Source organism: Camarhynchus parvulus, chromosome 3 (assembly GCF_901933205.1).
Source record: "Camarhynchus parvulus chromosome 3, STF_HiC, whole genome shotgun sequence".
NCBI classification, from domain to species: Eukaryota; Metazoa; Chordata; class Aves; order Passeriformes; family Thraupidae; genus Camarhynchus; species Camarhynchus parvulus.
The window spans coordinates 13905693-13931108 of NC_044573.1; the positions used below are offsets into that span (position 1 = coordinate 13905693).

Here is a 25416-nt window from a genome sequence, read left to right on the forward strand (position 1 = left end):
TTAAAATTGAAACATCAGACTAATAAAGCATTTTAAGGATGTGATTTCTGTGCAGACAGAAGATACCCAGGCATGCACATAAAGTACTTTCTTGTTTAAGAGCCCAAATAAAAGCCTGAAGGCAGACATGGCACCTTTCTGTAGAGGCTGTCCTTTTAATTCAAATAATTAGGTTAAACACTGAGATGAATGGTAGTTGAACATATGAAAATAGGAGAATATCATCCCAGCATCCCAGAACATCTGCTTGGATTAATGATTTTGGGTGTATGTAATAATTTGCAGCCCAAGTGGAGAAAGGCCTGGATGGGGAGAGGGAGTGCATTTGTGTTCTTTCCTCTGCCCCAGTGAGATCAGCCTTTTAATATTTTTGGCATTTGTAAGCTTCCCAGATTTAGTCTTGCAGCTTTTCTCCATGCAAAGCAAAGTCACCCCCTACCTGCATTTTTTTTTCCCAGAGCTTGGTATCATCAACTTTTGGTATTCAGGACACAGTTTTTCTGCCATCTTCACAACTGGCTACAGTGTTTTGGTCAATTCTACATGGATGATTAAAGTTTGGAAAAAAATAGCTTACAGAAATAATCTCTATGCATACAGTTCATAATCTCAGAAATAACTACTGCACACAGTAACTCAGGGCCACATACAAGCAGCCTAAAATTCACTACAATTCCTCTATTCACTTCCTAGATCATTCAGATAATTAGCACTTAACATGGTGTAAGTAAAGGCCTAGGAAACAGCAACACAAAATACTATATTTGATAGATATCTGGACTTGGCCATAAATCCAGAGGACAAAAATACAGAAACCATGGAAGAAGCACCATCTTAATTCAGCCCTGGAAATATTCTGGAATTTGAAGACACAACAGCTGCATGAGCTGGCTTTATACTAAAACAGATTACTGCAGTCCCTACTTATTACTTACACCTTGGAACAGTCATGTACACCTCTCTCTCTCGAGGTCTGCTTTTTAAATGTAGTTTTACATTTATTTATTTCTAAACTCCAAACAGCACAGGATATGGATGCTGACACCATACCTATTTAAACTCTAAATATCAACTTCAAGTCTCAAGTGATCTGAAAGACTGGCTCTTTACCCAGCAGCTCCAGCTGTGAGTGGGAATGTTTGCTGCCAGGTTTTACATCCCTACATTCTCAGAACTTGCAGGTACCACCTGCATTTCAAAATGTCCACCTTGAGACTTCTGATGCAACTTTCAGAAACTGTCATATCCCTAACCTGCATTAAGAGTGAATTTAATTTTACTCACACAATTAGTAAAACTTGAAAAGTAATTAAGAATTGCAAAGGGACATACCATTGTTTGTTTTGGCCTACAGAAAAAAGAAGGGAAATTACATTTAGAAATTACACTTAACAAGCCTGCAATAACAGCTTTGGAGTTAATACTAATTTTGGGGTTCCTCTCCAAAAAAATGGCAAGATGTTGAAGTGGAAATGATAGAGGAGGCAGGCAACAAGAGGAGAGATGAACACTATTAAGAATCCAGATCATCTAAACAGTGAAGGAAGGTATAAGAAATTTTTGTTCAGTTAAATCCACAAGGGAATTCAGCCTTCCAACGAATTGGCTGGTTATCAGAAAGTGAGATAAAAGGTGTTCTAGTGTCCTAGTACAACTTAAAACACACCAAACAGTGCAACAGGACACATAAGGTGACGAGTAGCCGACTTGCAGCCTCAACATAAATGCCACAACTCCAAGTAGCATGGAGTATCTAAAGCAATAAAAGCAACATGAAGTCAGAAGTTAGGCTGGTCCCTGCTTTACTGTTTTACCACAGTAGTGAATATCTACTGCACAGAGAGTAATTAACAACTCTGGAAGACTGGATTAGTAGAGGTGAAGAGACATTTCACAAACACTTTATGCAGTGGAGTTTGATTAAAACACCCCAGCAATAATATATCACTTTAACTTACACATACCACAGAATAAAATTTCATTACCCTATGATTGCACACTAAGTAGTTAGAGGATTCTTTCACCTGCATTCTAGTCCAGAGGTATTTTTCATTGACTAAAGGGGCCCCAATCCTGAGCTGCAGCAGAGGTGCAACACAGAGCACTGCTGTAGCAGTAAAGAGGACTTATGTGTCCATATCCTCAGTCTGAAGCTGATCCCCAGTGTAAAAACCTAGTTATTCCTTTTTTTACTGCCAGTGAATGGGAGACATTCTGTACAGCACAAGAAGGGGCACCTCTGGCAAACCTGAGAAGCAATGGACCTTGAAAGGACTCTCAGCAGTCAACAACAGATTGAAAAGAGTTAACTAATTTTTTTATACTGAGAGCCTAGAACCCTAGGAGGAAACATATTTGATTTCCTGCCCCTAGAGCTGATTAAATTGGCTCTCAGTTTTCACTTTATAAAACAGAGCCTTTGACAATTATTGATTCCTCTTCCTTTGGTTGGGGTTTTTTTTTGCGTTTTTTTTTTGTTTTGTTTTGTTTTTTTGTTGTTGTTTTGGGGGTTTTTTGTTTTGTTTTGGGTTTTTTGGGGTTTTTTTGGTAGGTAAAACAATATACGAAGCAATACTCTTGCTAAAGCAGAAGGTTTGAAAGCCTTCTTTCCCAATTACTTTCTATTAGAAATTCTATAATACAAGTTTTCAAATTAAACTTCACCTCATAATGATGAATTTCTCATCTTCAAAGACAAAAGACCTAAAACTTTGGGTTGCTGTAAGCAACCAAATAACACAACAATACTTTTGTTAAAATATTTAACACAGTATTCTGATGTTTCTACCTGAATTTTTTGATGTAACAGCTACTTTCTGAAATTACTAATTTGGCAGTTTGCCCTGGAGTCACTCCAAGCTAATTTTAATAGGAAAAATGTGAATTCACAGCTTTGAAACACAAGAGAATGTTGTGTTAACTATTTCCACAGCTCAGTGTAGAATACTGAAACTTCCAGTCAAACAATTAAATGACGTTTTCCTCGCTGTAACACGTTTGCATAACCTAAAAATTACTATCATGAATATTAGTAGCACCTTAAACGTGTATGCCATACACTTGTTCTTTAAAGGATCTAATTACATTTATGTTGATCTCAGGAAAAACAAAAGTTATTTTGCTTCATAGATACAGCTGAAAGAGTGGGAACTGGTGTTAGACTTATTCTTGATCCGGGTTTATGGGGTCCTTGTACTTTCTGCACCCAGTCAACCAAGAAGCAAAATGAAATTTCATCAGAACCAATTTACAATAGTTTCTAAGCTTCATGATGGTGGTGATTATAATCATTCTTTTAAAAAGCCACAACTAAGTACCTGTCATATATTAACCCATGAACACCATATTCTCTCAACTTCTTCCTGTTATCCGGGTCGTTTGTATCATCACCCCATGAAAAAATAACCAGGCCTTTGGATATGGCCAGTGTAATAAATGCTGGATTCCTCAGCAGGTCTTCTGAATGCACACTAATTCCCTAAAACACAAAAGACTTCAATTAAAAATCCATGTTTTTGAAACACATCAGCTTTTTTAATCTTTTAACACTGGCAGCTCCTTACTGTTTCATCCATAATAATAAAACATATTTAACACAATTAGAGAGTTTAATTAGAGTGGTATTTTTAAAACACCATATTAAAAAACATTTCAAACAATGGACATTTTTTTGGCAGTCGCCCAATATTAGTGTATTTCTTTTGTGAGGTTAGCCATAATTTAAAGCATTAGTGCCAAAAATGATAGATTTAAAACAAGCAGTAATAATTCAGTTTGATTTTTAACTTGTCGGCTTACCAGCAAGTTTTCAAACTGTGCAAAATTAATGGCAATTGGAGTCGTGCGAGATCTGAGATCCATGAGCTCTGGATAGAGTTTAGATTCCCCTTGGGTGAGAAATAACACAGGATACTTGTTTTGCTTATGTCGGATCCTGTCAGGAAAAAAGTCCACAAGTAGCACATGAAAAAAATAAAAGTGAAAGAAAAAAGATTTGATCTCACTGTTTCAAGGGGAATTCCTCTCTTTCCTGCACATTCTTCTAGTTCCTAGCTGGTGCAAGGAGATCGTCCCACAGTTTAGCATCAAACTGTGCTGACAAACTGCTCAAATGAGTCCTTTTGCCACTACTGGAGATCAACACACATGTTAAGGGAAGCTAGGCTTGATGTTGAACTCAGCCTTATATCCTCAATATGTTTATATATAATCCCCAAAGACCATTTAATTCTGTAATTTTCTTCATAAATGCACAGATTCATGATGACCATGAAGATCCACGACAGGAATTTCTAAACATGGTTAATACACAGCCCCTAACCTTACTAATGCATTTTTCAAGCTGAATACTGTAACAAGATTATTTGTTCCTAAGTTAGGCTTGCACACCTCTCAAGTATGACTGGAAAAGACTCTGGGATACCAGAAGAAACCCTGACCTTTTTTGTTGAGCTAATAAAGAGCGAAGCATACAGAAAGGCACTTGACAAAAATACCCACTGGGACTTTGTTCACCTATTTTTATTTTTCAGGCTCATTCCAGATAGCAAAGTGGTCTCATTTCAGTTCCCAACTATTTTGGCACCCAAATTTTATGTCTAAGGAAAACACCTGCTACTTATTTCCTGGTGTGTATTTTAAAATACAAAGTAAATTTTACCAAATAAAAATAAATTTCAAAACCAAAGTACATTATTTCTCTCTTCTAAACTTACATTGTACAAATATCTGCATGAAAAGAAGAAAACACAATTCTTCTTCGTCCAGCATTCATCAAAACAGTTTTCAGAATAATATCTAGAAAAAGGTTCATATCAAAGTAAGTTGACAAGTTGCCATCCCATTGTCCATCCTGGGAAAAGAAAGCGCAAGTTTGAGTCACTTAAATTAATGCTTACTAAAATTATTTTAACCAGCAATGGTCTCTCAGTCAACCTGAGCAAAGTGAGAACTCAGCTGGCCAGTTTGAATGCAGAATCACTCCTTCAGTCTGTTCAGTGCTGGTTCCAGCTCTCCAGGACTGACAGCCTGAGAGGTGCAGCTGAATTCTCACAGCAGTAAAATTCACTGAAAAACTCCCTGTCTCCCCATCCAAGGAACGCATTCCTAAGAAGCCTATTACAGCTACAAAAACACAAAGGAATTCCCTGAAGACCTGTAATTATAGCAGCTACTCTCTGCTGTTATTTCTAGCATACTGACTTCCACCTACCACTGTCCTCAGCTTCCTTCCCCCACTCCAGGCTTCCAATCCCAGCCTTTAGAACCATTTCTCTCTGGACTGAGTGAGGCACAATCCAGCTGAGTCTGCAACCCTGCTGACTAGAAGGAAGCAGCTGCTTGCATTACTGCACCATGTTGTAGTTGCTCCTGCACAGGGCCAGGAGAAGTTGAATTTCTTGGCACTTTCCTGTCTGCCCTGTTGTGATCTGTTGACTTAAAAAAAAAATCTCCTACCAAAAGCAGTCTGAACTCAATCCTATGAATTTTATCGTTTTAAGAATAAGACTGTTTATTTGTTGGAGTGGTGCTACTATACCCCCAGTTTAAAAATAATGCAGTATTTTTTTTTAAAAAAGGCACAAACCCCCACAAAAATTATGCCTTTGCAGCTCATAAATTGTCACATCTAATTACAAGCTTTAGCCATAAGAATATCAAACAATCAAAGTAAATCACATGTGTGTTTACTTACCCTTTGTTGGGAGATCCATTTTATTTCTATGTCGAACCCAACATCATTAGGAACAGACTCCAGGACCTGAAAAAAAATTTACTGTGAAGAGATCCAAGAGCAAAGGAGGACAACAAAGCACTGGGAAGGTAATTGTTGGGAGAATATATTGGATTTTAATGCTAATGGTGTCTAACAGTAGAATTCAAAACCTTAGGTTTTTAACATTTTATACAACACACATATACACCCTTTCCTACTCCAGTTTAAACTTAATGAATACATAAAAGTGGATACAATCTTAAGGACAAGATTTTGACGAGGTACAAAAATGTTTGTCAATTCACCTTAACACTTGTAAGAAATGCCCCATTTGTACTCCTAAAGAAAAAATATTTTTTCTTTCTCCAGAAAGTTCCTTTGAATGCAAAATGCATTTAAGTATGAAATCCAGGAGCTTGCCATTACCATGATAACAAAAGTTCTTTCATGTGAAATTCCTGCAAAGAATTATCTGCAAGGTGATTTCAAAAGGTGCAGCTAACACAAACCAGTCCTAAATGGAAATACACTGGAAATTCACTCAACATTTCTCAGTGTCTGGCTCTGAGAGATGGCCAAGACACTGTGAGGAACTGCCAAAGGCCAGGTGTGGTTTCTCTCAACATTAGAAACTGTCAATGCATTAACAGGCAATTCTCACATGTTAACCAGCTGTACAACTGAGTGCACTCTGAGCTACACAGTTTGGGCTCATGAATTCAGAGGCTTGAAATACACACAGACTGTTACTTGTAAGCACTGAAAACCCTTCAGTGTCCAACAATAAAACACCTGTTCTCAGTTCCAGTATTGACACCAGAGGCCTAAACCCAAAAATCAATATCCCCCTTGCTATGTGTGCAAAGCTGAAAGTAAAACACAGGTTTTCATGTTCCCCAATCATCTTGCTCCATATTCACTACTTACTCTTTGCAGAGAAGGAAATGGCTGCATCTCAAAAGCAGAGTTCTCTTCCTCGTTAAAAGATGCTGTAAAGAAAGATGAAATATCGAATTAAAACAAACAGAAGAAAAATCCCAGTAAAGCCAGCAAGAAAAGACTGGCTCAAAATCATAAGGCCTTTAGGAGTGAACAATGAAACCAGGTCTCCCTTTTGATTACCTACACTTTTCCTCTAACACTGACATACTCCCATGATGGTGTTAGCAATTCCTGGTTTGGAATTTAAAACCTTGCCATAACATATATATATATATATATATATATATATATATATATCTCAGAATGGCTTCTCTCATCTCTCACCACCTCACTCAGTGAATTACATCCACAATAAGCCTCGGCTATCAAGGCTTATTTCTTTAATTTTTTTAAACTTTATCTTTTCTTATACAGGTAGGATGTGTGAGATAATTTGCTGTCCCTACAAATGGGATAATTAAGGCCAAAAATTTACAGCACTAAAGACATCCTACAGCAGTTACCAAAGTTCTTGATAGCAAGTCAGAAGAGCTGAAGGTACAGTTGGAGAAGCATAAGATGGAAATATCAGTGGCAATTTTCTTATGATTATTCAGAAATATATATTGATCTATATATTTGCCTTCTACCCTTCTGTCCCTGCCTCCCAAGGGAGTAACTTCTGTTCAGATATTTCCTTCCCAGTAAAGAACTCTATAGCATGCACAAAATTAATTATATAAGCCTTTAGAAATGTTCAGGACAAATGTGATTACAACAAGCAGTTGCAACCACAGAATTTATATCATTACATGGCAATAAATCAATCCCAACACTCTTCCAAACTAGTACATACCATTGTGATCTTTTACTTTCAGGGCCGTCACGTGAGCCAGCTGAAGAGCATAAGAGCAACATTAACACTCTACCCACATCTTCCTACATGTAAAATGTAACTAATTTTGCTTGTAAATAATTTTACAATTTAAAAGTCTATTATAGACATAGTTACAGTAATTTGTAAAAGAATAAAAGACATATTGTACACATCACAATTTTCTTTCCAACTTTGTTTTAACGATTTCAAGAAAAGCTCAAAACCAAACTGAAAACATGCTCACTGAAAATTCAGGAATCATGTTAAGGGTAAACCCATACAAACTATAATTCAATATCAAGATGTGAAGAAGTCTGAACATTAATCTCTCTTCTGTGTTTCAATCCTGCTGACCTGTTTTATATTACAGTCACACATACTAGCTAGAATCAGGCCAGACACAGCCAACTCCCTTGCTCCATTCAAATTCTCTCTGCACAAAAAGGAGCAGACCAAGTAATTTTAAGTAAAAAGAATCATATGGTTCTTGGATTAGCCAGATGGTTTCCTTGACTCAGGGCAGGTATCTCAGCAGGGTCTTCAGTAGCCCACTCATCCCTTTTTATCTAGACAAGGCCCTTCTGTTTGGAAGGTAGAGCAGTTCAACACAGTCCCTTTACCATTTGAAAATTAGATACCATATTTCTAGAGGATAAAAGTAATTTATCCAAGTTGTAAAAATGGTTCAAATGTATTTTTCTTGGAATTACCTAATTGTTCTGTTTGTCCAATTTTTAAAACTGCACTCTCCAGAACTATCTGTAGTTACTCCCAAAACCTCCAAGTTTCATAAAATTCTACACACAGCATATTGTAGTAGCCAAGGAAACAATACCTTTAACAACTGCAGCTGATCAAATGTGAGTTCTTTGACTGCAATCTCAAACAGCTCCAAAGGCTCCGTATCCAGTTTCTTTGAAGAGAACCAACACATAATTAAGCATCACTGAAAACAACAAAAAACCCCCACACCCTTTCATAAAGTAGCCATAAAGGCAATTTCCTATTCTATTGATAAAGATACAAGTGATATCTTATGAATGAGATGATCCATTTTCACAAGACAACCACAGGCACTTAAAAGCATAAAACAATTTGAAAGAAACCCAGTGTTTTGTCTTTCATGCAAGTCAGAGGCTTTAAAGTTCTTTCCTCCCAAAACATTAGCATAATTATTCTCTAAAAACTTGATTGGTTAATGTATTCAGGAAAGATGTTTACAAGTAAAGAAATGCAGTAAAAAATATTCCAAGGCAGTTCACTTTACTGCTGTTTATCCAATGTCTCAGAAACTAATAAAAAATATAAATGTCCTGGGGTAAAACTCACACAGACCACTCCCAAAATAAAGACCTGGTGTCAAAAAAAACCTGTCCATTTCTCACTTCCCCTCTTCACTAAGAAATTTTTACTGAGCAAGACAATACTGAGTGAAGATACACTGAATATTCATTCCCCTCAGTCAAAGTTCCATTTCCACACTGTTCTAAACCAAGCTTCTTAAAACGTGCAATACTGCATTGAGTGTGGGAATTTGAAAAACAAGACCCAGTGCCAAGAAGACAGAGCAGTGTGCTGTGCAATCTCTCTTTGGATTCACTGCTAGGACTAGGAGGGAAGATAAGCAGAACAGGACAGAATGCAAACATTCAGGCCTCAGTATAAGAGAGCCCCATAGGCACCACAGAATATAGCAGAGTTGTCTGCTTTTTTCTTCCAAATCTTAAGTCAGAAAGAAGCTAAATAGTAACCACAATGTGAGCTTGAAGAGTGCCAAACCATGCATCTGAAATGCTGTTGCTATAACATCAAAAGGAAAAAACTCAACTTCCCTGCTCTATGCACTAAGTAATGCTGCATGTTTATTGCCATTCTATCCCTTGAGAGCCCACAATTATTTCTATGAGAGCTTAACATTTTACATTTCTAGAATGGACATATCTATACATAAAATACAGCTATTATCTTCTTTACCTTTTTCATGGCCATGCAACATGTGAGATCGTGGTATACTATAGGCACATGATCTTTAGAAAGATGTACATCAAATTCCACAAATGCTGCTCCCTGCAGAAAATTGAAAATCACACAGAACAAAACAAAAGCCCATTAATTACTTATGCACAAGGACTACAGAACAGCATGCAAGTATAGTCAAGTATTCACAGGTCCTGGACATCAAGCTGGCATTGATTTAACTGGTAACCTGGCTGTTACCAGTTAAATCAAATCATGCTCAGCAATGGATTATTAAAATGAAATAAATACATGGCAAATTATCCTAATTACCATAATACAGACATATATATATATACACATACATTATAGATATAGATACATCTTGCTTAATCTTGTAAAACCCTCTAATAAGATTCAAGTCTTGTGAACCTGATTACAGAGAAAGACCAAGACAATATACTTTAGACACAAATATTTTAAACACAGATAACTTTGAGGCATCTTCCTCCCTCCTCCCCATCACCACACCAAGAGACAAGTGATGGCTCCATACTGCCAAGGCTTTAGGGAGATATTCCATATAGAACAAACTTCTGGAGTAACACAGCAGCAGTGTGTTATAATCTGTGCAAGAGCAGAAATAGCTGCCTCCAGCATTCTCCTGCCCTTTTCAGCTGTAAATAATTTTCTGTTAGGCTTTAAAAAAGGAAGACAGATCCAAAAGTACAGTCTTCCAGAAAAGAGGGAGGCCCAGAAAGAAAGACAAAGACAGTAACAGGTTTGGAGTTTTTTACTTATATTGACTGTCTGCAAGTCATTCCTTTGAAGGCCTCCAAGAACACCATTCATCAAATTATCACCCTGACACCCACTTTTCCAATCAGCACAGAGAAAAAATAGGACATGGGGGTTTTTTTCAGCCCTTTTCTCAGCAGAAATACTTTCAAAGTGGTGGCTTTCAGCCTTTTCAATCTGCAAATAGATGAAAACAATTCTCTAGTGATGCTGCTGATGGCTTCACAGCCAATTTCTGCCTCAATGCATATTTCTTGTGAGCATTTTAAAAGCCTGTCTAAAAACCTGTAGTGTCCACTCAGGGATTAAGAACTACTGTTCAAAACAGTCATTTAGGATCTACAGTTTTGTACAGTGATCAAGATTATTGGAAGAAATAAAAGCGACCACCTCCAACACAGAACTTAGGCACATGGAGCTATTATCACCCAAACTGGAAGTTCTGTCTTAGGATTTCAAGTCTTCACTGCAGCAAACACCAAAACAAGGACTGGTTTATTCTACCAGCTCAGCTCCCAAGTCACATTTTCAGACAGCAAGTCTCAGTACACAGCAGTCCCCTGAGCAAGACCTTTACCGCGTGAGAGGATGCTGACAGACTCTAGCAGTGCCAAAATTTGATTCATTTGTTCAAATTGTCTTTAGAGGGTTGAGATTCAAATTCTCCCTGTATTAGAATACCAGCAGAATATACTAAATGGAAGTTTTGATTTTTTTAAGGGACTTGAGAATGAGAGTCTAACCTATTAACTTCCCATAACTCAGGCAATTTCCACAGTGATTTTTATCTAATTTACATCAGTTCAATTACCATTCACTGTATTGAATCATGCAAATTAAGTGTACAAGCCAACTTAGTTTGCACTAGACAGGTGCTGTGTGTACGAAAATGTGTGTACATACGTGACTAGCAGCACTCCTGAGGGATGCAATGGTGTTCTCTTGAACTTTAGCAAGCCTGAAACAACAGCCAAGAAAAAGGGCTTGTTAGATGCATTATAGCACAGAATTGAAACAACAGAAACACAAATCAGAAGTTTTGTTTTAGAGAATACCCACAACTTGATACTGAAGTAAATGACTATGGGTTGCAGCTTTTCAAACTGTCCAGTTCCTCAACTGATGTCAGTGACACAAAACAATTTCTCCAGTTTAAAATGCAAACAAACTTACTTAGTGGTTGTTGTTGAATTCCCTGCTCCCCTGTGTCCAACATCCAGAGTTGTTCTTGGTTTCCAGTACTTTGCATATGAAGCCTGCATATCACAAGTGTATCCCTGGATAGGTTTGATAATTATGTAGTCCACTGCAAGAAAAACAGCAATGTTTCACATGTTAGTAAACAGCAGATGGCTTTGAGGAAAGTTATCTGCATCTGTCGCTGGCATCAACTGTACCTCTAACTTTTCCAATTGTCTTCCTTGGATTTCTGCTCATAATGGCAAGTGTAAGAACTCCAGCACTCTTTCCAAGTTCTGCAATTGTGGATGACAGGAGGCAGGCAGAGCCTACGTGACCTGGGAGCACATCATCTTGTACTACCTTCTCACCTAAATCTTCCTGAAAACAAAACAAACAAAAACCCAAAACCCCCACTGTTAGATGTGAGTGAGAATTCTAAACAAACTCTTCTGGCTTGACACAACATAGGTTTCTTGTGTGTTACACAAAACACTAATTTCAGCTAAAATTGTTTAATGTAACAGCGAGTTATGAATTACTATCAGGAAAATGAAAACTTTAACAGAAAACTACAAAACTCACATTTTTCTTTCACACCCCTTACATCTCATAAGCTTTTCACATCAAAATAGCATGCATGGAATAGTCTGTCTTCTAAAATGCCCAAGCCTTGTTTAGGACAAAAATTAACTGGAATAATATTTATGCTTAAAATGCTAAAACCTTGGTATGCATTTGCAGGGAAGAATTAATATACAGAATGTGCACTTGACCACAGTCAAGTTCAGGAACTATGTAGACACTTTTTACAATTATGATTGTAAGTGATCCTGAAGGCATTTTCAGACCAAAAAGAGAATGCTTAAAAAACCTTATTCTCTGTAAGTTGCTTTCTTTTAAAAAGAACTTCAAATACTAAGACCTTTCAGGGGAAAAACAGTGCAAAACAACACAAACAATAGTGAGAATCCAGTTTTAATCTGCATGAATTAGTTCAGAGAAATGTCTTTTGCTTATAATATAAAAATTTAGATTCAGTAGTTGTGATATAACCAGTTCATATACACATTGTACAGGCTGAAGCAGGAGACGTATAACTTAGCTGATAAAGGATTAATGTCCTGATTAAGGATTAATATCAAGCCAACCTAACAGCATGCAATACTGCACACACAGAGATTCAAGTCTAATTTGTACTGACTTCTAAATAAGCAGAATTGAAAAACTTCCTGTGTCCCTGTGTCGCATCAAGGCTCCCAAAAACCTTCCTACAATGGGCTGGGAGTCAGTAGTCTCACACTTGTGTATATAAATCCAAAAGATGAAGAACATCAGGCAGTAGCTCTGTTTCAACAATGAAATCTTCCCACCAATTGAGCTCCAAAAGGCAGACTGGAGTTGCTTCTTAGGGGTAAAGAGACATACCTCAAAAAAATCAAATATCAACTCCAAGTTATCAGGCTCCATGGTTTGTATTGTGTATTCTATCCATCGGTCTGGCTGCAAGGCATAGCCACAGTCTGGCTGAGAGTGCCGACATTTGTAGTCGTCGTTACTGATCAAGGAGAACTCCACCGTGTTTGCCATTTTCTGGGGAACAGTAGGGGATGTCTTGTCTTGGCCCTCTTCATCATCATCCTTCTCTAGGCCTTCTAGGGTCAATTTTACTCTACTCATCCAGAAACACAAAACAAATGGTTAAGCCACTGCAGTGCCTTTACAAACGATGAAGATCTAGAACAGGACTGTATACAGAGGTTCCTCACATGAGCAAGAGTTTGCAGCCATTGTCTAAATCCTATTTTAGTCAGATTTCAGTGCTCAAGTCACTGCTAGAAGTTGAACCTGGGCAAATATGAAAACTCTACTAGGGGTCTGAGGAGCAGCACTCCACCAGACTATTTGGGCTGCCAAACAAACAGCCTTCCTGTACAGGTTGACACCCATAATGCCAACAAGCTAATGAAAAACACTTGAAATCAGCAGTCATCATCCAGATCAAGCCTTGAACACTAGTGGCTGCTGCTATGTCTCTCTGATAAGGCAGATAAGTATCTCTAATAGATAGAAGTAATTAAATCCCTTGAAGAATCCTGAATGAGCATTTAAACTGAATGGATTTCTGAAAAATCCTGGACTGAGAACCACAAGCCTCTCTATAGGACTCAGAGTCCTTTATCATACAGAGCAAACCTCCCAAATAAAATTGGTTATGTCAGTGAAGTAAGCATACATGAGTAAACCAAATCCCTTCCTGCATCACAGACACAGCAGATGAGATACAGGATTATCATTTATAGATGCCAAGTCACCAGTAAAACTGATGTCATATCTCAAAGAAATAATTAATATCATGGAACTCTATTACACCAAGTCTGCATTGAAATATATCCTCATAAAAAAAAGAAAAGAAGTTACAATACAGCTATTCCAGAAACTTGAAAAATGACACTGCCATAGCGAGTGACAGTCACAGAAACTACTGGACAGATCCAGCATTTTAGGACAGAGTGTTTAGTGAATGCATCTAGCTTATCAAGTTTTATTTCAACCATTCAACTTAGACAAGAAGCTGGCTTCAGAAATTGTTCTCTCTACCTGCTATAACATGCAAGGAAAAAAGTCAAAGCTGTACAGAATGCAATGTAAGTATTAAATCTCACTGAAGAGCATCATATTAAATAAATCTTCCCCTCATCAGCAAATCTGGAATTGGTGGGAGGGGAAATCAAATCAAAGCTGAGAAAAAAGAAATAATTCAAGTATAACAGATCCATGGAATGGTTTGGTTTGGAAGGGATCTTAAAGATCATTTAGTTCTAACCCCCGTACCACAGGCAGGGACCCCTACTCGACCACGTTCCTCCAAGCTCCATTCAACTTGGCCTTGAACACTTGGGTTTCAGCACCTACAACTCTGGACAACTTGTGCCAGTGCCTCACCACCCACACACTAAAGAATGTCTTCCTCATATCTCATCTAACCCTATCCTTTTTCAGTTCTCCCTCGTCCTATCACTCCAGGCCCTGGTCCAAAGTCCTTCTTTAGGGACTGCTGCAAAGGTCTCCCCAGAGTCTTCTCTAGGCTGAAGAACACAGAATTTCTAATCCTGTGTGCACAGCAGAAGTGCTCCAGTCCTCTGAGCAGCTCCATGGTCTCCTCTGGACTCACTTTAACAGCTCCATGTACTTCTTAGCCTGGGGGTCCCAGAGCTGGATGCAGTTCTCCAGGTGGGGCGTCACCAGTGCAGAGTAGGGGGCCAAAATCCCCTCCTCACCTGCTGGCCACACTGCTGCTGCTGCAGCTCACAATGCACTTGGCCTTCTGGGCTGCAAGTGTGCAGTGCTGGGTCACATGGAGCTTCTCATCACCAACACTCCCAAGTCCTTCTCCTCAGGGTGCTCTCAATCCATTCTCCACCCAGCCTGCACTTGGGGTTGCTCCAATTCAAGCGGAGGACCCTGCACTTGGTCTTAGTGAGATCTGAACTCCCAAGCCTCTGAAGCTCCCTCTGGATGGCATCCCTTCCCTCCAGTGTGACTGCACCCCTCAGGCTGCTGTCATCAGCAAACTACTGAAGGAACACTCAACCCTATCTGCCATGTCACCAACACCACCAACCCCTGAGGGACACACCTCGTCCCTGGTTTTCACTTGGGACATCAAGCTGCTGACCACAACAGCCAGGGCAACCACCCAGCCAAATCCTTATCCACTGTGTGCAACAGCGCAGTCCTCAAAACACCAGGGCTAAGATACCCATTTCTGACAATTAACTGTGGAGTTACAAAAATGCCTGCTTTTTGAGGCACCTCTGCAGAGAAAAGCACCAAACTGATTTAAGAACACTACAGTTCCAGCCAAAAAGCAAGAAACACCAAGACAATTATGGAGTAAATATTTGTGGTTTAACACTTGGAAACTGGGCTATTAGTAACCCAAAATTAATTTAAAGGCTACATCAATTAAGTAAAAAAAAATAGCCCTAATATTGACAATTAACATGAGGTAAATTGCATACTGAGATGAGCAACTCTTACCTAAACCTTGATGTTTTAAATTTCTTCTTAGAAATCAGTACAGGGGGTTTCTCAGAATAATGCAGACGTAGCCTGATTTCTGTCTGACATGTCAGCCACCCAGCATCCACAGTTTTAATACCATCTATCAAAAGCCAAACAGAAGGGAGAAGACACTTTAGTAACTCATTTTAGGGAGATCTAGGCAGTTCCTCTTGCCATCACCTTCCAGATAATCCTCCTTATCACCAGCCTTGATCTACAGTAATGCAGGAAGTTTGGTGCAGCCTTCCCCCAGTCTTTCTGAACTACCCAGAGCAGCCAACAGGAACTGCAGCTGTCTGCTGGATTTTAATGGGATTAAACAGGAACAATGATCATGTGTTAACTATCTGCAGGACAGCACTGAGCAACATGCCCTTGCCCTTGGATCTCTCACATGGAATAATACTGACAGGAACTCTGAAGGTTCATAAGCAGTCAGAGGCTCTCTGTTTCTGATGAGATACAGGTGTGTCCATTAGCCCATCACAATCAGTGCCAGTAAAGCAGTGCAAGTCTGCAGGATAGGGTACAGCAACAGTTCTGATGAAAAGCATGGAGAATCCTCATCCTGAACACCAAAACAAGGAAAGCCTGCAAGCAGGAGGACCAGAAGCACAAGCTGCAAATCAGGTGCTGAAGCAAACCCCATAGTTTCGAAGAGTTCCTAAAGAGCCAAACCCATCATTTGATGAGGATATGAGGGGGAAATGGAAAAGCTTGAAGAAAGATTTATGAGGTATGGTAAGGAGTTACTTTCAGTGTCAGAGGATGGAACATTATGTGAGAGGTGGGTCAGAACTGTCAGAAGTGAGACATTTGTGCACACAAAAGAACATGAGCTGTGGGCTTACAAGAACCCTTCGGCAGCTGCATCTCTGACTGAAGAGGCAGAGTGGGTAAATTCAGTGTTTTTCCGGGCATGAGGAGTTTTTCTAAGGCTAGGTATTAAGAGAAAGCTAAGCCTATTCTGTACTTTCAAAAATGCATGCTCATGATTTATAGTTCCCAAATTTCAACCTTTAACATCATCAGAGTGACAAGACTTCAACTCTTCCTAGCACTCTTCTATTAAGATTAGAAGGGATAAGAGCCTGAGTGTGATTTCACAAATGCTGGATACAAAAATAACTGTAAAAGCAGAGAAAATGATCATAGGCAATTCTTCTCAAAACCTACAATCTCAAACAATTTTCAATTACAAGACTTAACCTTGTTTAAATTAAATTCATGTTAAGGAATAAAGGTTAATATATCTCACTTACTACAGATTCCAAAGTCTCCATCATCGACAGTAATTTTATTTTCTAGAATTAAAAGGAACGGAAAAGAATAGAAAAAAGTAATTAGTATTCACATTTAAAAGTCATTGCCAAGTTAAATTAATTCTACTTCTCCACTTCACGTCTAAAAAGTGTATCTAAAAAAATGCAGGAAAACTGAAACAGACAAAGCAGCATGTTTTTTTCAACCTTCTATAAAGATTGATCTCAATTTATGTTTTTTCTCAGTTTCTGCACAAAAAAAAATCAACCAACACACAAAATACCACATTTCACTTTAAGTAATCTGAACTGAGAATAAAAAGGTTGCACTACTTTCTGGCTTGCTGCAGTATTTTGCTGCTAACTACATCCCACTAGTATCTAAGATGCTTTACTTGTCAAAGTAGTGTCAAAGACATTAAATTTTCTTGCAAACATACAAGAAAGTTGTCCTGCTGCACATTTAAAGTTTTTTAATCGAGTCAATCACAATTAAAATGCTTATTCTGCCCACATGACAGAAACCAGCCTAGCATGAAATACTGAAAACACTCACTTCACACTTACTTTTATCCTTAGTCTTTCCAAAGCTTTAAGAACTGAAATCCTAAGGCACTAAGTAAATTCATCAGCATTAACAGAACAGATAGTCTAAACAAACCATCCATTTCTCAAAACATAAAACTTCACATAATTTTGCCTCTACAGTGGTTAATCCCTTTTTTCCCCTAAGAATCATTTGGCTCCTAACCTAATTTCTTAATAACCACAGGCAACAATTTAGGATCAAAATGACCCAGTGCTAACATACTGTGCATTGCTGCATTTTCTTAAAAACTGTTTATGAAGAATTGAGTATTACCTGGGGTAAAAAAAAAAATCTCAACTTGGAACGAGGTAATCTAAACCTGAAGTCTAGGCCCTAGCAGTGGATAGGTTGCTTCTCTTATCAGTTACTGACAAATACAGAAATAATCTTCTTACAGGAATAGAAACACTACTAATTCAACCGAAATTAAAAAAAAAGGGCAAAGGGAGAACGGAACATGATCATGGTACTTTTAATGACTAACAGATTCTTTGATACCACCTACCTTCTAAAAGACATTTTTTTCAAATAATTAGAAAGTTTCTTAAAAATTGTAAACTTCTAAGTGTGGAGAAAATAGTATTTTTATGTGCTAGAAAAGACAGTGCATAAAACATGACATAGCAGCATAAGAGATCTAAACTACAAGCTACATTCAAAGGTTATTTCAGTCACTTTTAAAACCCAAATTTTTCCCTGTTCAGAAAAGCATTAGTAACTCATATGCAAGTCTGCATGCCACCCTTTCTTTCAGCAAAATACATTTCTGCTAAATTGACGGGTAAATAAGTACATTCATGTTTCTATTTTCATTAATCCATTTACTTATAGAAGCCTAATTAAACACTTTTGTTTAAAATTTTACTAATTAAATAGTACTTAAATAAAAAACAGCAGTGACTTCACACCCTCCCCTCTTTTTCTTTAAAAAAGATCATATGGATCCTTAGTCTCAAAGAATTAAGCTTACAGAAAATTATTAAAATTTCAAATTAGTAAAAAACCAACCCACATAATCTTAAGGATGACAGCAAATAATTTCACACCCACTTCCATTTTGAAGCCACTTATGTATATATCCATATATATATTTTGAGAGTAAGGCCCATGTCGTGCAAAGAAAAAGTCTATATCTCCCACACATTAATAAATTTAAGTATTTTAAAACTATAGCTATCAATCCCTCTAAACCAGTGTGCAGCATATCAGCAATCTTATGCATATGCCTCAAACAGATGCAGTTGATGCCCATACCTAAAGGGGTAATTGATCGTGGTTGTAGATGAGTCTCCCACGTGTGAACTATGACTTCGCAGGGACCATCGATAGTCTGTAATTTAAAAGTTAAATGTCTGCAATAATTTCTTTTGTTAGATCTGACTTTGTACCCATGAAGCTGTTTGGGATGGTTGTGAACTAAACTTGAGATTTAAGGAAGTAAAAGAAGAAGAAGAAAGGGAGAGGAACAGAGAGAGAAAAAGACTGAAGAAGAAAGAAAGAAAGAAAGAAAGAAAGAAAGAAAACAGATGAGGCTTCTTACCCCTGCAACTGCTGATGACTGTTTGATGTGTTGTGAATACATATGACAAAACTTTTGACAGTCTGACATGGCAGAAAAGTTACATGGAATCATTAAACCTTTACTGCTAACAGATGCTCTGCTGGACTACTTTAGTTTCCTTCTGATACCAAAAAAAAAAATCTCTGAATTAATCAGGGGTGCTCACTTTGTTCTCAAGCTACATCAACGGTTTATGAAAAACATTCCCCACATATCCAATTCCAAACAGCACTCAGCACCTACTCATGCACATAGCAGTTGCAGGGGTGAGTTCTCCTTCAAAATCTGCCTTGCTAAATTCGAAGACTATAAAACACAGTTATTTTAGTTGTGGTACTGGAAAGCAAGTTATTTACCATCTAATTAAAACATAAATAACTGATCCAATCAGCCAGCAATGAAGACCCTGCAGGCTATTCCAGCTGGAGCAGGATAAATGAGATACTTTCATTAAAAAGAAAATATTGTCCACCAAAAGAATACATTTGTTGACAAACATGGCCAAGACTCAGATAACCAGAACAGTAACACAGACTCTTCTTTCAGAACAATTTAACTTTGAAATAGCTTTCTAGGTCAAAGCTTTGAGGTAACCACAGCTTAACAACAGAGAGAACATGCCTGATTACCAGTTCAGTCACCCTGAGAAGGTTCCCCTAGCATGGCACAGTTGTTTCTATCAGATGTAAAACCCACTGTCAAACAGCTGCAATTCGTCATTTTGATGTTTTGGGGCCTAAGTAACTCTTATTTCCAAAAAAATTTGCTACTATTGCCAAGGACATGGAAACTTCCATTCCAGCTCATCCCCTAGCTCAGGTTCTTGTTTAAACAGATTTCAGACCCACAGGGACATCCAGACAAGCTTCAGACTCAGCAGTGTAATTACACAGCATCAAAATGCTTTGTTCCATTACACCCCACCCAACAAATTCTTCACATGCAGATGGGATTTCTTGACATACACTGAGCACATTTAATCTCCCAAGCCTTTGGGTGAGTTAACAGCAAGCAAACACCAAACATTTAACAAGAGCTCAGTAGGATGGCTTTGCTCTGCAAGTCTCAGCTGAAGCAATGTTCCTAATGAGTTCAGAGGCATCCACACTTAAATGTCGTGTCAGAATAAACCACATATGCTTAGTTATGTTTTAAAGACAGAATGCATGTAAAATACAAATAAAATTATATTACTGCTTCCAGTTTATTCCTGTTATGGGGCAGTTTTAGCTCCCAACTTCTCATTGCTGCCACAGTGACCACACTTAGGATTTCTAGAAAAGTAAATAATGAGAAGTTTCTTTCCCCTTCTTTCACAACACAGTGACATTTGCCTGTCACAATGACTGTTTCCAAAGCTGCAAACCATGTTTGTCAGCAGGGAGGCTGCCATTTACTCTCACCATGCATGCAAGATCTCCAACAGCAGCTCCCACGAACACGTGTACAGCTTTAGTTTGTGAACCTGGGCAATGCAAATCCTCCTAACATGGACTAAGCTGTCTCCTTCAGAAAGTAAGCAAAGGTTTTTTCCTTGTAAAACCCCCAATGTATTGTATGAAAATACCAATTTATTTCTTACACTACTGTAACTGTCCATTCTAAAGTCAGGTTCTAAAATGATGAATGAATTTGAATAACATTATCCCAACAGTAAGGACACTATGCCAGATACATTCAGCACAATTTCCTCTCCTGAAAGGAATACAATGGACTGATTGTGCATTTAATCCCAGGAACCCTAAACACTTTCCATACTAAGAAGAGCCAAGCAAAGCTACCTGGAAAAAAAGGGCAATTGATTAGAGAACAGGCACAGACATCATTAAAAACCCTCTCAATCCCCACTCAGACCCTCTCTGAGTTTACAGGCATTTAAAAAACGTTTCAATTACATGTAACAGAAGCCATTGTTACAATGAGGTCAAAAGAGTAATGTCATTTCTGTGGCATATACTGACCACATCTGAAAAGCAGCCAGCTGAGCAGTAGAAGTAAATGAGGTGTCATCAATATTAACGGTATGTTAACGTTGCCTAAAAGGAGAGTGTCTAGAGGACAGTCTTAAGAGGGCATCCATTCAAATGTCACATCAAGCATCTCATGGGCAGTACACTAAGGTAAGTGACACTGTGGATCTTTTTCTACTACTACACACATTGTTATTTTTTTGTAAAAGCCAACACGAATATTGTCGCTTGATCTTGATTAGCTGATTATCTGATTCAATTTTCAAGTTTTTAAAGAACATTCAAGAACTTTCTTTAAAAATCAAATCATCTTCCATTATGAGAAGCTGGGGCCTCCCTCCCCAGCAGTCATTAGACACTTTTGAAATGAAGGGAAAAATGCCTATCTAGCCTAATGGTTCTGAGGTTCGATGCAGATGCACCATTTGCATGAAGTCCTGGGTACTCAGTACAATTAAATAATGAAAACACTTCTGTGGATGCTTAAATGGTAATTTAGGAGATCAGTTCCAAGGTTCCTGCTTTAAGGCATCGCAATAGAGTAGGCATTGGGGGGGGACGACCCAAACCAAATCTTAAAAACGCCACACAAACACATTTATCCAAGGGCACTTCACTAATTAAAACTGTGTTTCAAGAATAATAATCTACTTCAATAATATGAAACAGCTAAATTAGACTTAATTGCTAAAGCTGCATTTCTGGCCAAAATCTCTCTGGATTTCTGTACCATGTAGAAGACAATAACTAAGCACTAAACTGAATAATTAAAGCCATTCAGGCATTGCATCCAACTTGCAAGGCAGCAGCACACAGAAGTCACCTGGCAGGAAATGCTGAGCTCAGTAGAGATTTTATAGCTCTGGTATTTCCAGTAACAGTTTCACACACAATCTGCTATCTCAGCAGACAATAATGTCTTTGTTACTATCATGACAACCACGGGTTCTTAATCTACAAAAAGCTTTCTAAGGCATTAATTACTGAGTGTAGGTCTAAGTTTCATCTTTATTACTACAGTCCAGGCGCTAAATGGATTTATTTAATTGCATTTTAAAAAAGTAAATCTAACTCTCATTTGAAACCTCTGTAATTAAGCAGAAAGTGTGAAAAATGTCCTCCAATCCAGTTTTTGAAGTCCTGCTACATGCACAGACAGCTTAGCTATTTCACACTTGCCTTGAAAGAAGTAACCCTGAACTTGCATGCTTATTTACAGTTTTAAAAGCAAATACAGAACACAGCTGGACAGATTAAGGTGTGTTCCTTACTCAGGTTTTTGAATATGCATCATGCAAGCAATGCATGTAACATTATTCCTCTAAAACTCAAGATACACAGTAGACCAATTCCAGCCAAGGGAGTTTTGGTGTGCCTCACACAAAGCCCCTCACAACCCACTGCCACAAACAGAAAGTGAGTGTAGAATAAAAGCCAGGAAGATCCTCACAGGGAGCTCACTGATCCCAGACTACGTTCAATGAAAGAACAACCTCGACCAAAATAGTTTAAGTTACTGTCTCTTTTCATCCAAGTGTGTGTATTTATTTTTCTTTTTAAAGGCTTAAGATCAAAATGTTTGCAACACAGTAAAATCACTTGATACGCAGGAGCTGAGACCTGACACCAGTTTTATAGGAAAATGTTCTTTGGACATTTTGTATTCATGCAACAATTCTACAAATTTCAATATACTGAGTATTTAAAAAAAACCGCTGCTCTATTTACATAACCACAATTATGTTAACAGCAATATGCTTCACTACAAACAAGACTTTCCATTACATCATACTTTCCTTCACGTAAAAAAATTTTAAGATCAAATTATGATCTTCTTAAAGGGAGGAGAGAAAAAGACAACGCTTTTTTTTTAAATAAAATGTCAATTATTCTATTTTCACATCTAGCCTGTAGCACTACTGTTGGCAATCTAGGAACCATCATTTCTCTGTGTAAAGATGTATCAGCCCCATCTTTTCCACCATGTCCAACTCAAGCATCTTCACAGCTGGAGTTACTGTAGAAGTTGCTAACTTCAAGTGGATCTGTCCTCAGCATGATTTACCAACTATGTGTTGTCAAATTCATATACTCAGACTTGAATATAAGATTACACTGTTGTTTTACTACACATAAAATTGATATAAAGATTAAGTGTCAGAGATCATATACTGCCAGCTTGTCAAATTTAGGAGATTAATCACAAGCAATGCCTAATGAAAAAAATTCTGAAATAAAATAGGCAGAATAATTTAACTTAAAAGTATATTTTCCTTATCAGCATTTCCTTAATGCTAAAGTTCTCCATGTACTGTCTCACTTGCACTATACTGTACATGATATTCCTGTTACTTTTTCATTGTTCTGCAAGAGGTTTACAAAAAGAGGAAGAAAACTACATTGTACCTGGATTCCTTTCCTTCAAAAGACTTTATTTTAAAAGAAGTAAAGTCCTGTGCATTTAACAGGTACAAGTCAGACACCACTAAGCTGACAACCCTGCGCCCCAGGAATTCACATACTTTGTTTTGTAGGGTGTTTCCTTTTCTCCTGCTCTTTATGCTGGTATTGCATTAAATTCATACTTACCTTGGCAGACCCTGCATCACACGGTGCATAAGGGTGCAGATACAGAGCACCTACTCAAAGAAACACACTCACCAATACAGAGGGTAAACTTTTGCAAATGGTAAAACAGAAATTGTATTGTCTATCAACCATGGCTCAGCCTCTGCTCACTAACTCTTGTTTTTTGAGTGTGTTACATTTGCTTACATTTAAACTTCTGGTCATTTGCGAAAAATAAAATAAAAATGTAAGTGTCCCACCAGAGCTGCTGAGCTGTAAGAATTAATCTACTTTTGGCCTCTGTTTGACCTTAGCAAAAGAAATCTGTTACTGGCCTTCCCTTCTTCTGCCTCAAAGTACCAATTTAAATACCAGTTTCTGACTAGACTATTTCACATGCTCTAATGAAAAAATCAGAACTGTGTTTCGTTTGAAATTAGTACCCTTCACTGAAATGATACCTCCATCAAATGTGATTTTTTTTTTTAGTTAAAAAAGGCTGACAAAAACTTACATGCTCTTGACAGTAATTTGAAATTTTTAAAAGGTATTGATGAGATGGTTCTGTAACTCCTTTGCACACTTAGCTACAGCCTTCATAATCCCAGTTTCAATGAGGAACTAAAGCCCAGGGTGAATAGCTACAGGATATTAATAGAATAAGAAAGACAGCAAAGGCAGCATTAAATTTCTTAAGGTTATTACTTATTATGAAAAACAGTTCAAGAGTAGCTGCTTATTTTCCCAACTTAGCCCAGCTTTTTTTTTTTTCCTGGATGCAACCTCTTCCCATCTGAAGAACTTCTCCCTGCCTTAGTGCAATGTTTACAAACCAGTACACTGTCACATACATTAAACTCTAATTTATGTAACTTTAAGTCATATGCAACTTTGACATCAATACCTGTAAAAACACATCTGTCTCTGTCTCTTGGCTCTTTTTTTCCCCTCCAAGTCGTGCAAATACCTACATACAAACATACAGAAAACAATGGGATGCCTCATCCCTTGTTTCACCTTTTCACTTCAAGACATTAACTTATGTTAATTATGCAGCACAAAGTCTGGTTAATACTTCTCATGCTTCACAGAAACAAATCTGCAGTGATATTAAAAACTTTTAAATTTTTAATGCACCTCCTACACTGACCATTTTTCTCCTACTATCACTTGCTTCCATCCTATCATACAGGATAGATATCACATACTATCACATCCCTTCCATGGATCACTTGAGATCCATGCCCTGCTGAAGTCCATATGCAACTATATTCTAACTATAAGAACTTCACCATATTATTTAAGCTTTATAATAATGTCAGGGATTTCTTACCACTGAAATTTTTGGAACACTAACACTGATAAAAGAAAGAAGAGAATATAATTACAGTTAAGAGCATATGGTCATGTATCTCCAGAATTGAACTGTGAGTATTTCCACAAATGTTTTAGTGTTTCATATGTAGCAATTCAAGACTTATTTCTAAAAATATTTCATGTTTAACTCAGGAAATCCTTTTTTTATTTCAAGTATGGGAATTTTTCCTAAGGATGAGCCAACTTAAAGTAGACAAGGTTGTACATACCTTAGGTTCTAGAAAGTATCCTTTAAAATACCGATACTGAACAGGAATTCCTCTAGGAAGCTCTACAGTAGTTTTCCATCTTTTCTCAAATATACTGTGAAGAAAAAAAGAAAGCAACCAACCAAAAAAGTAAGTTTCAAAACACAGCCTAACAGCCACCTCAGACACATGTCTAAGTAATATTCTAAAATAAAGTCTAGTGTATTGTTGCAAGGAAAGTTATAACAAAGCACCTTAGCCAAACACGCACAGAACACGAGATGTACTTAGAATTGAAACTGAACTTTTTGATTGCCAGATCTGAAATGCTCTAAGAGAACAAGAGTTCTCATCTCCACTGAACAGATGGGGAGAACATGGTGAAG

General features: G+C 37.7%; 1 protein-coding gene across 5 annotated transcripts in view; it reads right to left on the bottom strand.

Annotated features, from left to right (window-relative positions):
- The window catches only part of GPCPD1 (glycerophosphocholine phosphodiesterase 1), a 42936-nt gene that overhangs the window by 4808 nt on the left and 12712 nt on the right, over nt 1–25416 (bottom strand). For 3 of the 5 annotated variants that reach the window (XM_030944494.1, XM_030944493.1, XM_030944495.1), the window contains exons 4-20: nt 25052–25145; nt 24370–24432; nt 18621–18696; nt 16778–16819; nt 15492–15615; nt 12876–13119; nt 11666–11828; nt 11442–11574; nt 11172–11226; nt 9489–9581; nt 8350–8427; nt 7494–7533; nt 6644–6705; nt 5696–5761; nt 4716–4852; nt 3799–3934; nt 3318–3478 (exon numbers count right to left, since the gene is read on the bottom strand). In XM_030944494.1, the coding sequence (XP_030800354.1) occupies nt 3318–3478; nt 3799–3934; nt 4716–4852; nt 5696–5761; nt 6644–6705; nt 7494–7533; nt 8350–8427; nt 9489–9581; nt 11172–11226; nt 11442–11574; nt 11666–11828; nt 12876–13119; nt 15492–15615; nt 16778–16819; nt 18621–18696; nt 24370–24432; nt 25052–25145 (1767 nt within the window). Of the gene's footprint in view, nt 1–439; nt 3479–3798; nt 3935–4715; nt 4853–5695; nt 5762–6643; nt 6706–7493; nt 7534–8349; nt 8428–9488; nt 9582–11171; nt 11227–11441; nt 11575–11665; nt 11829–12875; nt 13120–15491; nt 15616–16777; nt 16820–18620; nt 18697–24369; nt 24433–25051; nt 25146–25416 lie in introns of all 5 variants that reach the window. The other 2 variants (XR_004060571.1, XM_030944496.1) reach the window with 2 other exon arrangements.